Raw genomic sequence first — 17547 nt, 5'->3', positions numbered from 1 at the left:
TAAAATTGAATATCTATTAAACTAGAAATTCAAATTTTCACTGCAATTACATATTCATTTTAGGTTCATTCTTTAAAAATTTAGATATGGTTTGGTCTTGGAAAAAGAAGAAAACTGTTTTTTCTGTGCATTTCTTCGAGCTGAAGAAATGATTTTTGAGTGTTAAAATTAATAATGTTTATTTCTACTCAACTAGTTTAGGACTATAATAATCAAATAATTTTTATAAGTTAAAAAAAATTACTCTTTCAGTATGAATTGAATACTTTCTGAATGTTGATTTTTATTTAACTAATTTGACTGTATTCAATTTTTATGAAAGACGATCCTAATGCTTCTTCAAGCCCAGTTTTCATTCAGCATAATATGCTAATTTCCGAATATTATTCGGAAATTAGGCACCAATCAAAAAAATTTTAAAAATCCCATAAAGGGTTTTTTAATTTTCTCATATCACCTATTTTCATTTTTCAATTAATTTATTGAATGCACAGACACATGATCATTGTAATCAATTGAAGTCAATGTATATATTGTATGTGTGGACTAGGTATATGGATTTCTATCAATGCTCAATAACTTAAAGTTAAAGTTTAATATTACCCTATTTTCAGAGAAAATGGATACATACTTAGGATGAATATAATTATTTCAATATTCTCAATTCTTGCACTTGTATTACGAGAAGTGTATCAAAAAATGGTTTTTCTCAATTACCTCTGATCCATAACCAAATGATATCTAACATAATTATGTATAAACGAACGTAAAAATTTTGTATAAGTTATTTTTTTTATATTCACCTTTTCAGTAATTTTTGTTCGTCTTCATTCTTTGATTAGTCCTATGGTAAATCATATACTCTTGGTGGAGACATAGGATATTAAATGTAAAGAAACATTTATCTTCAAAGAAATTTTAAGTAGACATAGGGTAGTGTAACATTGGTACATTTAATTGATCTGGGCCCTTTTAATTTTATGGTGTAAACCACAGCACATTGATACCTAAACCATAAATATGCAATATTTAATCTGTGGTTTATTATATTCTGTGTTAGTTTATGAATCAATCTGTTTGCGAAATCCAGGAATATACAATTTATCTTTGATCAGACATATGGGGATTCTCAGTATTGGCACGTAATTAAATGTAGTTACCCGCCGACTAGAATTGAGAACTCGACGTCTATTCGGTAGCTCTTGAATTGAAAAATTGTGTGATGCAATTTTAAGTAATGTATGATTCTCAGTACTAATCAACTTATTCTCTCTTAAATTATCCAATTAAGATCCAATAGCGAATATTTTTAGTGAGTAGTGAGTTCTGAGAATTAACAAGGTTGTTTATTATATTCAAACTTTTGAAAGTGGTAGGTAGAAAAATAAGCTATTAAGTATTCACCGTAAAAAATTATGGGAATCATTTGTTATTCATTATCAATTTTCTTTCAGAATGATTACTAACAAAAAGCAAATGTACCGTTAAATATTAAATTAATGAGTCAAGTTCAAATATTAGCGATATTTATTTCCAATTTCATGAAGCTACAATAAAAACTATCAAAATATTTGTTGAACTGTATCTTATCTACAAGCATATCAATAACATCTTGCGACAGTTAGATTTATGATAACGAAAAGAAAAAAAAAAGAATTATATTCGAATGTGAACCAATTATTTTAGTGTGTATAACGAAAAATTCAAAAAATAAAATAAGTGTTTCATTTGATTTTTTTCAATCTTGTAGTATTTCAAAGAACAATTCATAATTGTAAGAATGCCGCACGTACGTACATCTGTTAATATACTGAAAAACAATTTGGTTATATTCCAACTGGCAAATCTCCAAACTCATTTCCTTTATTACCAATTAACTATTGAAAGAAATAACTAATACTTGTGCTCAAGCATTTTTGTTAAGACTCTCGTTCTAATTTAGCAATTTTAACTTTTGGCTGGGTACATTCATTAATAAATTATCGATAACACGATTATAATAACGAATATCACGAATAGTGTAAACATTCAAAAAATTCCTCAAAATGTTTACTTATATCATTCATTCAAATCAAATTAATATAAATTATATCCAATTGATTTGATGCGGAACTTCTGCACAAGCGCCATCTATTAGATATCGTTGTGAATGTATCTTGCCCTGAATCATATTGTGATTTCAAAATAGAGTTGTTTTCCTTTGATAAAGAAATACATTGAAAATGATGTTTATTCGTTAATACTGCACTATGAATGATCTATTACATATCTTGGACTCGAAATCAAAATATGTCAAGCAGGTTAATGCGTAATTTTGCACTTTTTTCGCTTCATTAGTGCTTATTTTAAATATAAATCACGATTAGAATTTCGCAAGAATGAAATACCGAAATCTTTCGTATCCAACTTTTAAATGCATGTCAGAATTTATAGATAAGATGTTGTCTAACCTCATTTTCAGGAAAATATGGATGGATATGCATTAGGAATTGACATTGGTACCACTTCTGTAAAGATTTGTGTCCTGAACCTCAAAGATAATGTTGTGGTCGCTGAACAATGCAAAGACACCCAATCGAACGTTCCAAGTGCTCAAGGGATAGATGGAAATAAGCAGGATGTTCCCAAAATCATATCTGCAATCAACAACTGTGTGGCTAAATTTTCGAAAGATTTATTACAAAAGGTTATTGGAACTGTGTTATCAGGAAAACTGGAAATAACTACAATTTTTTGCAGGTGATACGAATTGGAATATGTGGTCAAATGCATGGGGTCATGTTTTGGAAACAGAGGACCTCGAAACCTTGGGAAAGAATAGAAAAAGATGGAAATTTAGTAAGATATGATGTTAAACCTGATCAGGTTTCGAACATCTATACCTGGCAGGATAACAGATGTTCTAGAGAATTTTTGGATACTTTACCTGTTCCCGATTCTCACCTGCAGATTCACAGCGGTTTTGGCATTCCGACCATGTTCTGGATGATGAAAAACAGGTATCATTCTTTTTTTTTTTTGATAATGACTATGCGCATCCACCATAACAATTTTTATTGTCGCATCCACCATTTTAATTGTAATCATTGATACGAATTGTTGATTATCTTTAGGCCTGAAGAAATGAAGAATTTCGATAGAGCTGGCACTATCCAAGATTTCGCTGTTGCCATGCTATGCGACAGCGACGTAAATTACATTTCGGAGCAAAATGCAGCAAGTTGGGGTTATTTCAACTGCAGTTCGTACAGTTGGAATTTTAAACTGTTGGAGAAGGCTGGTTTTCCAGTGAGGCTGCTGCCGGAGGTCAGAATGAGTGGACAAATAGCCGGACATCTAGCGGATACTTGGCATTCGATTCCCAAGGGAACTCCCATAGGTAAATACCAGGAATTCATTTTAGACTCAGAATTAAAATGAAAACGCATTTATCGAGAAATAGCTGAGTATTTGAAATTTGTCACTACTGCTTTCCTATTAATAATGCTTGAGTTTTAGTTTTCTTCATTTCATCAGTGAAGAATTGACTCAAAGTCTAGATGATCTCTAGATACTTGGAAGAATTTGAACTCAATATCGATTTAAAGTAAAACAACTATATTTTAGCAAATATTTATTTAATTCAACACACAACTTGTTTCGTCAACTGACCTCTTCTATTTTTGTCGTCTTCTTAAAAAAAACACGTAGCTACTGCTGAATTGTCTTTTAAGGTGTGGCCATGGGAGATCTGCAGTGTTCCGTGTTACCGACCATTGAAGAAAGCACAGACGCAACCTTAAACATCTCAACATCTGCTCAGCTAGCTTACGTGGTAAATAAAAAATTAGAAGAAGGTGAATTATCGGGACCACCTAAATGCAAACCCATGGCTTACCAACCTTACTTCAATGGGTCTCATCTGGCAGTCGCAGCCTCTCTCAATGGGGGCAACTCTTTGGCCACCTTTGTAAAGGCGCTTCAGCACTGGATTCTCGAGCTCGGTATTCCGATTCCTCAAGGTATGCAATACTTGTTGATCAGATTGCAGTTTCCGAACTTACAATAGTTCTTTTCAGAGAAACTATATCCGAAATTGATAGAGTTAAGCAAGGGCGAGAAAGCTTCTTCGGATCTGGTGGTGAACCCGACTTGTTGGGGCGAAAGACATAATCCTGGTTTAACGGCAAGCGTCTCGAATATCAACGTTGGTAATTTGGAATTGGGGCAGATTTTCAAGGCTATCTGCGAGGGGATGATCAGAAATCTACACAGGTGAATCAAATATTTCATCTTTTATGTGCAATACAAGCAACGAGAAATTTCTAACATGATTGCCGTTTCTTTAAGGCAACAATAGCAATAAAAAATAGTGTAAGCCCAAGTTCTTGATATAAATTTCTTAAGCAATTCAATGATCCATAATGATGGAAAAAAAATATTAGTTATCAGTATTACAACAATTTCTTTTATCGGAGCAGAAGCATAAAAGAGTGAACTTCTTTGTATGTTATATGAAATAGTCAATGAACGAAAAGATTATTAACGAAAAGAATGATGAGTTCATTTCAAAAATATCTCATCGAAACCAGATAGCACAGGTTTGTCCTACGGACATCTGTAAAGGATATTTCAGATACACATAGGACATCCCTTAGGAATATTGGATGTTCTATGGAGTATAAGAATGATCTAGTATATCTTGAATATCATCATTTTCTAGGAAGATACACTCTGAACCTAATTTATAACTTTTACTGCTCAGCATCCTCTCCTTAGCTGTTTCAAGCAGATTTTTTATGTTATTTGAGTTGCCTACCCATCTGCAAAGAGATGTTAGCCCATAAAGAAATAACTCTCTTTGTCTATGTGTTACCTAACCTAATATAACCTCTAAAGTGTGATTCTTATTTTATGACACAAATTTCAATTTTCCTTTGGTGGGTACAGCTGAAAAGGACCCAAAATGCATATCCATAGAGTATTTGTGTGCTATCTGGGTTAAAGAGCTGTAGAGCGGTAAGAACTTGGGCACTATGTCTTCCTACCTCCCTCATTTCTCATAAATGGTAGTGATACTATCCTTTCTGTAGCATGATGCCGAAGGAGGTTCTAGAACAGTCCAACATCAAAAGAATAGTTTGCAGCGGTTCAGGCATTACAAGGAACGAAACGTTACAGAACGCCGTCAAAGAAATCTATGGCATTCCTTACAAAATTGCCAAAAGCTCGGACGCAGCTAAGGGTGCTGCAATGGCTATGAAACCAAACTAGATTATGTGATTTTTTGTTGTTGCGTATTAATTTAAGAATAAATTGTTGAAATTAAGTAATTACATAGTTTTTTGATTGCACCATCTTGTGTCCTAGTTCTAAAGAATAATCATTAATATCTCCTAAAATATTGGTCACAGCCCCATCAAATGTTTTTTGAAGATCAAGCTGTAAACACAACATGTTGAGGTTTCAAGTCTTCATCTTGTCTTAAAGAGATTTGGCAGCCTCAGGAATCATCAAAATTTTTTTTGAAAATTTCAGTTTACGACCTATAAATTCTGAAATAATGGACTAATCGCTGAACTGCAAGCATTTTCGTAATCGATATAATCGAATCAATCAATATATAAGTAAAAAATTCCCATGTGGGAACTTTCAACACAAAATAGTAATTTACGTAACAAGTCCGGAAAATAGGGTTTTTTTGGACGAATAGACAAAATTCCAGGACGAGCGTAAGCGAGTCCTGGAAGTCTGTGAGTCCAAAAAAACCATTTTCGGGCGTGTTGCGTACAATATTTTTTCGGCAACCATGTAAAATAACACTATCGCTATGCTGCTTTCCATATTTTATTGCGATTGCGATCAAAAAACATGCAAATTTTTGACAACTAATTTCATATGAACTGTCAGCCGTTATCTCGGTTGCTATGGATTATATGATTCTTTTCCGGCCTAGTCCGGGAAGTACGTACTTTCCGGACTAGGCCGGAAAATGCTACTTTCTCAGAGAAAAAGCGTCCGGGAAGTGAGAACTTCCCGGACGGTTGCCGAAACAAAATTTTTCTAGGGTTAGTATGGAAAATTTGAGACAAAAATTTCGCCTAAAAAATTTTCGGATAAGTGCATAATTTGGCTCATTGGAGCTCATTGAATGTAACATTGCTCATCGATTGTTCGTGGAACTCATAGTTGATGAGAAATTTGACTTCGAAATTTGGAAAAAAACCGTAAACATTGAATTTCTACAGAATAATCGTTAATATCTCCTAAAATATTGGTCACAGCCACCTCAAACAAAAATGTTTTTTGAAGATCAAACTGTGATCTACAACATGTTGAGGTTTCAAGTCTGCATATTGTCTCAAAGAGATTTGGCAGCCTCGGGAATATCATCAAAATTTCTCTTTGGTCAGGATCTGTTGATTGCTCGTTTATTTATGCGCTCATTGACGACCAGTGTTGTAATGTATTAAATGGGATGTTATTCAAAATTATTCTTGAAGTTTCTATGATCTATGACCACTGAAAATTTATATCCCGCTTCAATTTTCTATGGTCAAAAAGAATGCTCAAAAGCTTTCAAACATCTTTTTATACCTTTTTTTGTTGGAGTGTGATTTCGTATTGAATTTTTCATCCGTAAATTTAACCCGAAGTAATTAAATTAATGCCACACAATGATAATTCATAATGATATCTCGTCTCAATCAAAAAACGTAATGCCATCATAAAATTCTTTTCATTATGTAAAATCCCATGTTCGCCACAAAACAACACCAACAAAAAAGGAACCATTCTCATGCAGATGCAATTCGTACGAAAACAATCCATCCGTTCTACCAATCGGGATCGAAAAACCAAATAAGACAGAGACTCATAGAAAATTCCAATTAACCACTGAAATCTACCTACCTATCGCGTTCTTAAACATGCAGACATGTGAAACAATTAACGTTATATTCTCGGAAAGTCGGAACCCTACTTATGAGCGTATTCCTCCGTACATCCGGTGAGCGAGAAGTGTTTTTATCCGACTTCGGCTTAACTTTATTAATTCACCTGCCGTCCTAGCGGCAACTACGCGCCCGATCGTCGCTTTCAGTTCTACTTATCTATGTCCAGTTCCGTCGACCGCGTGCAGATAGAATAGAAGTCGCCGACTGTCGTTTTCCGCTCTGTGATTTGTGCGCGATTGACACTAAACACCGCGTCAAGGACGAATCTCTGTGAACTTCTGATGGAAATACGATATTTATGGTTGGACGTTTCAGCGGCGTTTTTGGGTAGGTATGACATTCCTGCGTATCGATAAGTCGGCGAGAATGTCCGGTAAGTCGTTTAGGCCGATTTACGTATTCGCGGGAATGAGTTATTTCGTTATTCCGATGGGAGTAACGCGTTTGACGTTCCGAGGAATTTCGACCATAGAAATAATTAAGGCTTTTGAATGTTCCCCTGGTTGAAACCTTGGCGATTTGATCGGGTTTATTGTGAAAAAGAATTAACTTTTGGTTTATCGTTTCTGATTAAATGCTTATGGAGACGTTCGAGGAAGAGATTTTGACCTTTCCTGAAATTTACAAGTTGTTTGCGGGTTTGATGTAACTTTGTTTAGCTGAACGGTTCGTTGGTTTTTGTTTGAAATTCATGGGGGGTCCAAAAAAAAACCACAGATATTATTTGATTATGACATTCACCATATCACCTGTCTTTGAAAACAAAAACCATTTTTGCTGGTTATAATTGTGCCCAAATATGTGTGATCTTTACTTTCGAACTGAGATTAGGTCCTACTCATTAATGAGGCGAAACTACAAGAAACCAAAACCAAAGTGCTGGAACAAAGTTTCTTTTTACATTTTTTTAAACATACAATGGTCCACCAAAAAAAAACAAAAATCTAGAGGAAAGAAGCGGGCATTGATCCAGAAAAAGTATCATTCTGTAGATTTACATTAAAAATCAGTATATCACATGATGAAAACTTCAAATTGCAATATCTATGCCAAATTTAAGTTGAATATCTTGTGAAATAAAGGTGCTAGGAGAAAAAGCATGAAAATATTTTAACCGTCTATCTCGAAAACAAAGAGTTTGCAAAAAGGCTCAAGTTTATAGGACTTAGTTGTCTTGAAATCTCTTTTCCACGCATATAACAGGCAAATTGAAAAGTCCCCGGTCTACCATAGTAAAACACATTTTTTGGCAAAATTCGATTTTATTATTCAACATAGTTGCCTTCGAGGGCGATACAGCGATCTTCCAACTTTTCAATACCATTTTTGTAGTACGATTTGTCTTTCGCTTCGAAATAGACCTCAGTTTCGGCGATAACTTCTTCATTGGCGTAAAATTTTAACGATTTAATCCTTTAAACGATTCAATAACGCTATATAATAATCGCTGTTGATGGTCTGGTCCTTTTGTAGGTAATCAATGAATATTATACATTGCGCATCCCAGAATACGGATGCCATAACCTTGCCAGCTGACTGTAGTGTTTTTCCTCGCTTTGGATTCGATTCATCGTGTGCAGTGCACTCAGCTGAATGTCGATTGGACTCCGTGAAATGATTGAGCCATTTTTCATTCATTGTTACATATCGGCGAAAAACTTCAGGTTTATTGCACTTAAACAGCTCCAAACACTGCTCAGAATCATTAACACGTTGTTGCTTCTGATCGATTGTCAGCTCGCGCGGCACCCATTTCGCACACAGCTTTCTCATGTACAAATATTCGTGAATGATATGATGTACACGTTCAGATGATATCTTCACAATGTCTGCTATCTCGATCAACTTCACTTTACGGTCATTCAAAATTATTTTATGAACTTTTTTGATTTTTTCGTCGGTGATTGCCTCTTTTGGGCGTCCACTGCGTTTGCCGTCTTCGGTGCTCATTTCACCACGTTTAAACTTAGCATGTCAATCAATGATGGTTGATTTTCCTGGTGCAGACCCTGGAAACTTTTCATCTAGCCAAGATTTTGCTTCAACTGTATTTTTTCCCTTCAAAAAGCAATATTTTATAAGCACACGAAATTTTTGTTTTCTATCTCTTTTCAAATAACAAAAGTAGCTACACTCACAACGCAATATCTCACAAACTAATGGTCGGACTGCTGTCAAATTTTAACACGTATCGTTTGAAGTTTGGTACTAACTAAAAATCCTATGGATTTAATATTAGCACCGCCATCTGTGCATCAGACCGGGGACTTCTCAATTGGCCTAATAATTGAGTTTGAGTATTCGTATACTATCCATAATTGAAATTTCGTTAAAAGAAAATAGATTAACATGAATTGGATAAAGCACATCAAAGCTCCTTTATATTGACGTTACTGCTCTTCTATTTTTTTCTCTAATTCTGTGGTTATTCCGTTCATTCTTCCACATCTTGTAGAACAAAATCGTGCGAGAATATATCAGAAACGCACAGTTTTCATGGTTATATTTTATTATTATATGTTGGTACTCCGAACTTTCCGCCACGGCTTTATCTGTCAATTCATCAATTTGCCTTAAAGAAATCAGTTCTGCCAACCAACATTTTTCAATGCAAAAATCACTAAATGATATTTATGGAAATATTTTATTGATTTCAATAAAAATGCAATGAATTAGAGAAAATAATGTATAATACTCGTACAGAAGGCTCATTCTACCACTCGTTCTTTCAAAAACTCGCTACTTCGTGGCTCGTTTTTGAATTTTGAACTCGTGGAAGAATATCAATGCCTTCTGCACTTGTATTATAAATAACTATTCTCACGTGAAATACCTATCTTATGAAGTTGACTCTAACCTATTCCTATTCAATTGAAACCTGCAGTTCTGAAAGTAATATTTCCCAATCAATCGATTACTTATATTGTCTCCTGAATCACATTCGACTTGAAACTCGACCAATGAAACCGTCAAACAAGATCTCTAATTGTTCATACTAACCTTCGTTTCGTATTATTTCGCAATTACAATCGACGTGGACGACCCTTTGAAAAGCTATTTTATCGTTTTCCCACAACAAAGAGACGAGGATAGAAGAAATAGGCTCGACGGAAATTCTTCATTTCACAATCTTGTGTGAGCATAATAATAATCCCTCTCAGAACCCAAAGAACCTGTTGTTATACTTATTTGCATGCAGAGTTCCGGCAAGATTGCTTCTGACGATCATTATTCAACTGTCCTAGTGGAATGGAGACTTATATCATGATTAAAATTAACGATTCTCTAGGTATTCAAACAGAACAATTCACAGAAACACTGTAAATTGTTTTCAATTATGTATTTATTATCCCTTAATATACAGGGTGAGTCAATGGTGCTTGATTAGTCGATAACTCCTGTAAATTTTGGATTAGGAAAATGATTTAAATTTAGACAAAATCGACAGTACTCAGCGCCATATAAGCTTAAATTATTTTTGACTCTACAGGTTGGTCCGAAAGTGGTGAAACACCATACCATCCTGTTTTTAGTTTTAATGAGAATACCCAATTTTATATCATACCCCATGAAATTTTGATTTCGAAATACTCCACTTGTCATCATTTATCTGTGGTACTTTTTGACGTGAGCCACATTTTTCGAAAAATGTCAAGGTTATAACGGGTGTTTTTTTTGGAGGTATATAATTTTAAGTTGGCATTACTGTTCAATATGGTGACCGATTTAAAAGCTGTCAAGTGATTTATTCTCAGTTTGGTTTGGCAATTCGTCATAAATAGACTCACGCCTGAACAACGCTTGCAAATAGTGCAATTTTATTTCGAAAATAATGGTTCTGTGCGGAATACGTATCGCGTATTACGTCCATTTTATTTTGTTTAGCGATGAAGCACACTTCTGGTTGAATGGCTACGTCGACAAACAAAACTGCCGCATTTGGAGTGAAGCTAATCCTCAAGTGTCTGTCGAAACACCGTATTACATCCAGAAAAAATTGACTGTTTGATGCGCTTTATGGCTGGTGGAATCATTGGTCCGTACTTCTTCGAAAACGATGATGGCCAGAACGTTACAGTCAATGGTGATCGGTATAGATCCCTGATTAATAACTTTTTCATTCCTGAATTGAACAACCATGATGTCCAGGAGCAGACGGCGCAACATGTCACACAGCTCGTGCCACAATCGAGTTATTGAAAGACACGTTTGGTGACCGCCTAATTTCACGTTTTGGACCTGTGAATTGGCCTCCAAGATCTTGTTATTTAACACCGCAAGACTACTTTCTGTGGGGCTATGTAAAGTCATTGGTCTATGCGGATAAGCCACAAACCCTTGACCATTTGGAAGACAACATTCGCCGTGTTATTGCCGATCTACGGCCGCAAATGTTGGAAAAAGTCATCGAAAATTGGATGTCCGGATTGGACTACATCCGAGCCAGCCGTGGCGGTCATATGCCAGAAATCATATTTGAAATGTAAGGCCACAAGATTATCTATATACAGGGTGGCCATTTGAAAACGAAACAGACGAGATTACAGACGAAATAAAGTTTTTCGATAGAAATGCTCGGACAGGTCGATTTCTGTTTCGAGGGGGACAACTTAAGATGTAGGTTACGGACGCATAGCGCTTCAACCCTTGCTGCTACAACCCCCACCCCCAATTTTTGAATAGGGAAGATGGGGTGAGTGATACCTCATTTCAAAGGTATTTTTATACTGATTTCAGCACAGTAATTGTTTTTTCATTTTATGCATTAGTTCTCGAAATATTCTTAACTAAGTATTTGAAAATGAAGTGGTGTTTTCATGGCACTTGTAGTGTTTTGTGAAAAATCGACATTTTGAGCTTCAAAACAACCATGACTGTGGCTTCCTTCCTAACTAACTAACGCATGAATATTTCGAGAACTAATGCATAAAATGAAAAAACAATTACTGTGCTGAAATCAGTATAAAAATACCTTTCAAATGAGGTATCACTCACCCCATCTTCCCTATTCAAAAATTGGGGGGGGGGGTTGTAGCAGCAAGGGTTGAAGCGCTATGCGTCCGTAACCTACATCTTAAGTTGTCCCCCTCGAAACAGAAATCGACCTGTCCGAGCATTTCTATCGAAAAACTTTATTTCGTCTGTAATCTCGTCTGTTTCGTTTTCAAATGGCCACCCTGTATAATAATGAATAAAATTCATGTCAATAGAATAATCCATCGTTGTTTTATTGCAATTTAATATTCTATAGCTCTAAAAAAACACCCTTTACCTACTTGTAACTTTTATTAGCAAAGGGCTCTTGAGCCAGATTTCTTGTTCACAGCATTCACTTAATTTGTAAGAAGTACTGAAGTAAGAACTTTTCACGAAGAATTTTGAGGTGACAATTTGGAGCTGATTAAAAAAAAGTTTAAAATAATGTATTTTCTTTTTGTTTCAAATTAATGTAGGTATTTGTTTATTTTCGGTAAAATAAACAAATAACATCACTGAGGTATATAAAGATATTACAACCAGTGCGTGACATTAAATAAATAAATCATTCTATGTTCGTCCATTGTTGTATCTACTTACTATATTCAACATAATTCTACCCATTCGAGGTATATCTACTAAATAAATTATTTTTCAAACTAGTTTGACTAACAGTTTGAATTTTCAACCATTGTCCAGTTTGATTTGACTTGAATTATTTGTCAGAAAGATTGACTTAAGTTTGACTCAATTTCAAGCTAAACTCGAACATTCAAGTCAAACTTGTGCAACTTTAGTTTTTGCAGAAACTGACGCTTCCAATCATATATTTTCTACTTTCAGTGATAAATAGGTTTGTGGCATACATGCAAAAAAAATACCCAATTATCTTTCCACAAACAGGAAAACATGTTATTATGCCACAACGACGCCTGAACGTCGATTAGCAGACGCCGACGGTCTTCAGATTTTCTTTAGAAAACCAGCGAGCTTCTTAATTGCCTTGAAATTGCAACTCGAGATACGATACCAAGCTATAAATACCAATCGTTAGTTATCTAACTGTAAATATTGCAATTACCCTTTCTAGGTTCATTCTTGTATATATCTGCAGCTTGCAGATTGGGCTCTTTATCAGATTTATCTGCTTGAAGTTGTTATCAACTCTAACTTTTGATGTTTCTGGTCGTTAAGAATAAGATTACAGCTTGACGGATGTATCTTTAAACAGTTTAAACGAAGTGTGTGAAGGAAGTGCAGATACGGTTCAATAAGAATTCGATACATTAGCGTGACTTGGATTCGGGCGATGTAACCACGAAAAAAGGGAAGTCTCCTCAATTTTAGGTATTCCAGGAAATTCAGGTTCAAATTTAACGATAATTAGTTTCGAATTTGATGCAGAAATTATCGGACTTAATTCGTGAAAGGGGTATTCACGGTTTTCGTAAATTCTGCCAGAAACACAGAATGTTATCAGACATTAGATGTCAGATAGGTAATTTTTCAGAGGTTATGGCACTTTGACAATCGATGTCAAGTAACAGAATATAGGTTAATGTCAATTTGACAGAAATTAGATTGACTCGCGATCATAGAATGGAGTTACAATTGGAATAGTTATTTATAATACTAGTGCAGAGGGCACTCCACGAGGTAAATATTCCAAAACGAGTTTTTTAATGAACGAGTGTTTCACATCAATTTCTCTAATTCACTGAATTTTTATTGAAATTAATGGAATATTTCAATTAATATCATTAAACAGTAAATCTGGGTACATGTTTGAGCAGACACATAGTAGTCACTGTCGTGGTTGATAAAGAAGAAGAAGTGATTTTTGCATTGAAAAATCTTGGTTGAGTGAACCGTTTTCTGTATCAGAAATTTGACCAATAAAATAGATAAATCCTGATAGGAGAATTCCGAGTAGGTACCAACCACAGATTACATTATCTGTAATCTGCGGTACCAACATTCAACAATGAAATAAATAGGGTTGATTTTCTGTCTAAATCGACCAATAAACAATCGCGTAAGAGCTCTTAACAAATCTGGAAAAAACCGTCACATAAAAAATTTCCTAAAATGATAGATATCCTCTCTGTGGAACTTATGGTAAACCGTCGATGTTCCTGACTTAAACGAATAACAATAAAGAAAGCATCATGCGGTTTCAACGCTGCCTGAATGCATTTCGTGGCAATTATTTCTCAATTAAATTTGGTTTGCTGTAGAATCGATATTTCACGTTTGGTTTCAACTTCCTCCCCACGAAGGAGAAGGCTTGTAAACAAACGATTGTGGTTTGAATTTTATTTCAGATATATAGGTGGATGTATTGCCCACCGACAAGTTGACAATTTTCGGAAAACTGGTTCAAATTGTTTATAGAGATTGTTCTATCAGATATTCGGCTTTTGTTTAGTTGATACACTTTATTCCATAAATAAAGGGTGTTTTTTTTAGAGCTATAGAACTTTAAATTGCAATAAAACAAAGATGGATTATTCGATTTACATGAATTTTATTTATCCGCAAGATAATCTTGTGGCATTACATTTTAAATATGATTTCTGGCATATGACCGCCACGGCTGGCTCGGATGTAGTCCAATCTGGACGTCCAATTTCCGATGACTTTTTCCAACATTTGTGGCCGTATATCGGCAATAACACGCCGAATGTTGTCTTCCAAATGGTCAAGGGTTTGTGGCTTACCCGCATAGACCAATGACTTTACATAGCCCACATAGCCCCACAGAAAGTAGTCTAGCGGTGTTAAATCACAAGATATTGGAGGCCAATTCACAGGTCCAAAACGTGAAATTAGGCGGTCACCAAACGTGTCTTTCAATAAATCGATTGTGGCACGAGCTGTGTTACATGTTGCGCCGTCTTGTTTGAACCACAGCTCCTGGACATCATGGTTGTTCAATTCAGGAATGAAAAAGTTAGTAATCATGGCTCTATACCGATCACCATTGACTGTAACGTTCTGGCCATCATCGTTTTTGAAGAAGTACGGACCAATGATTCCACCAGCCCATAAAGCGCTCCAAACAGTCAGTTTTTGTGGATGTAACGGTGTTTCGGCATACACTTGAGGATTAGCTTCACTCCAAATGCGGCAGTTTTGTTTGTTGACGTAGCCATTCAACCAGAAGTGCGCTTCATCGCTAAACAAAATAAAATGGACGTAGTGCGCGATACGTATTCCGCACAAAACCATTATTTTCGAAATAAAATTGCACTATTTGCAAGCGTTGTTCAGGGGTGAGTCTATTCATGATGAATTGCCAAACTAAACTTAGAATAAATCACTTGACGGCTGTTAAATCGGTCGCCATTTTGAACAGTAATGCCACCTTAAAGTTATATACCTCGAAAAAAAACACCCGTTATAAACATCATGTGAACATCAAAAATTCAATTCCAATGCACTGCCAGAATTTCGGAACATAGAGTCTGTATCGATATATTGGAAGTTAGGTGTCGCTACATTTGTTGTTGATTGAAAAATGGATGAAAACGACTTTCGTGCGTTGATAACTCTGTCTTTTGATAGAAAACTTTTCTACAAGCAATATAATGGCTTGATGAGTGTTATTCAGAGTTTGGACTATACTCCATCGACAACAACGGTTTAAAGATTACCACCTCGATGAAAACAATGGTCAATTTGAAAACTTTAAGGTTTTCACCAAAAGGAATTCATTTCTCTAAACGACTGATAGAAAATGATCGCAGTATAATTATTTCTGATGCGTATGCAAATTTTGAAAAGTTGATGCTATAAATTGCACATCGTGAAAGTAATTAAAACACATTCATGTGAAGAAGAAACTTTCCAAACAGAACGTTTTGCAAAATAGATCTGTTCAATCTAGCGCAGATTTATACGCAAACATTCAGATTGAGTCGAGTCGTTCACATTGTGTTATAACAGAATCAAAGAGGATTTATCCAATGAGACAAAAAAAAGTTTTGCGTGTGGAGTCCTTTCCTCGTCTTGTCAGGACAAGAATGGTTTTCTGCCTGTTATGGGCATGTTACCTGAGTTTTGTCTAGAGGCAGAGGTTCTGCTTGTTCTCCGGTATATTTTCTTCTGTACTGGTAATTCATAAATTGTAGATAATAATAAACATTTGGAATCGCTTGATGGATAAATATTTTGACTCCAATGGAATTGTTACATTTTATGTTTTTGAGCGCTCGTTCCCCGAATATTTTGTCGTGATGTTTGTATTTTATCAATTTTGAGCCGTAAAAGGCCCAAATGAGAATGTTCGACCCATTGATAATAAATCAGTCCTAAAAATCGATTCTATCCGAACATAAACATGATAACATAATGAATTTTATTTTCCTGATAATTTCAAAATTACAAATTCGGTCCAAATAATGTAATGTTGCATTTAGATGTGAAATATTAAGCTCGTAACCAGAACTAAACATTTAAAATTCGAGCAGAATATCGGAAAAATGTTACTGGGACCACAAAACCGACAAAAATGAAATTTTGTGTGCCAAATTTCAAGAAAACATCTATGTATTGATGAATTAATGATAAAATTCCTTTTTTTCTCGGAACTCTTACACCCTGTAGCTCAAAATTGAAGTGGTTTACGAAATAGGTTTATAGAAACTATTCTTATTAGAATTACCTTGGGATTCACATCATTAATTACACCCTTGGAGACCACATAACTTTATAATACCTTAAATTGTGTACAAATGAAAATGAGGAAGTCCTTGGTTAATTTTGAGAAAAAAATCCATAAACATGGACCCGCAAACGCTTTGTTTTAGAGATATAGGATGTTTCTTGTAGTCCTACTTTTTTGTGATAAATATACAAGCTTATCAAATCTTTATGAAATATTGCTAAAGATCAGGGAAATGAGCACCTAAAACTAATAATTAATTTATTCATCAAAGCTCATTAACTGGATATCTTTGATAATTGAATGTTCCTGAGAATTGTTTGAAATTTTTTTGTCGAAATCATATCGAAGATTCGATAAAACTTCAAGAAATGAAAAAGTTTGGTACTAGATCGAAGTTGGTACTAGATAACCATCTATTGATAATAAGAAATAGAAAAACATGGTTAGAACCTAACAATTTTCAAAAAAATTTGCTTTTTCAAAGTTCGTAAACTCTAGTTACGCCACTGACTTTATCCACTCAAAATCTCAACTCGATTGGATCTGTTTTCAAGTAAATATCGCGTATTTCTTTTCCAATATTCTTCTTGAACTCTCTATATAAGTTCTGATGATTTTAGCAGCTCAAAATTTTGCAAGAATCTTGAAATTGCTATTTCATTTCAACTTAGTCGGTTTTTTTGATCACAGAAATATCGGGCAATATTTTTTCGATATTCTGCTTGAATTTTCCAAGGTTCTGGTTGTCCAATCATCATGAAATTTTGCAGGAAGCTCAACATTATTATTCTCCATCCAAATGCGAATTTTCATAAGAATCGAGTTAGCAGTTTTAACATTGATAAAAAAAAACAGATTTCAAACGGCCAATGCAAATTTGAAATCTCTAGGTCTTTCCACTCAAAAATTATCGTGTATACGGCCAGACAGAATCGAATTCAAGCACAGCTTCGTCTTCAGTGAGTC

General features: G+C 34.9%; 1 protein-coding gene across 3 annotated transcripts; it reads left to right on the top strand.

Moving 5' to 3' along the window:
* The first annotated feature begins 1114 nt into the window (after nucleotides 1–1114).
* On the top strand, nucleotides 1115–5315 carry LOC123680107 (sedoheptulokinase-like). 3 transcript variants are annotated; one of them, XM_045617803.1, is made up of 7 exons: nucleotides 1115–1372; nucleotides 2462–2686; nucleotides 2740–2999; nucleotides 3114–3379; nucleotides 3714–4001; nucleotides 4059–4254; nucleotides 5073–5315. In XM_045617803.1, exons 2-7 carry the CDS (start codon nucleotides 2468–2470, stop codon nucleotides 5251–5253), a joined length of 1410 nt encoding a protein of 469 aa, XP_045473759.1. In that variant the 5' UTR covers nucleotides 1115–1372; nucleotides 2462–2467; the 3' UTR covers nucleotides 5254–5315. The 3 variants fall into 3 exon arrangements, with proteins under 3 accessions (XP_045473759.1, XP_045473758.1, XP_045473757.1); XM_045617802.1 differs by lacking the exon at nucleotides 1115–1372 and adding an exon at nucleotides 1635–1789; XM_045617801.1 differs by lacking the exon at nucleotides 1115–1372 and adding an exon at nucleotides 2164–2300.
* The last annotated feature ends 12232 nt before the right edge of the window (nucleotides 5316–17547 follow it).

This window comes from Harmonia axyridis, chromosome 5, assembly GCF_914767665.1.
Source record: "Harmonia axyridis chromosome 5, icHarAxyr1.1, whole genome shotgun sequence".
Taxonomy (NCBI): Eukaryota; Metazoa; Arthropoda; class Insecta; order Coleoptera; family Coccinellidae; genus Harmonia; species Harmonia axyridis.
This window is presented reverse-complemented; position numbering and strand designations above follow the sequence as displayed.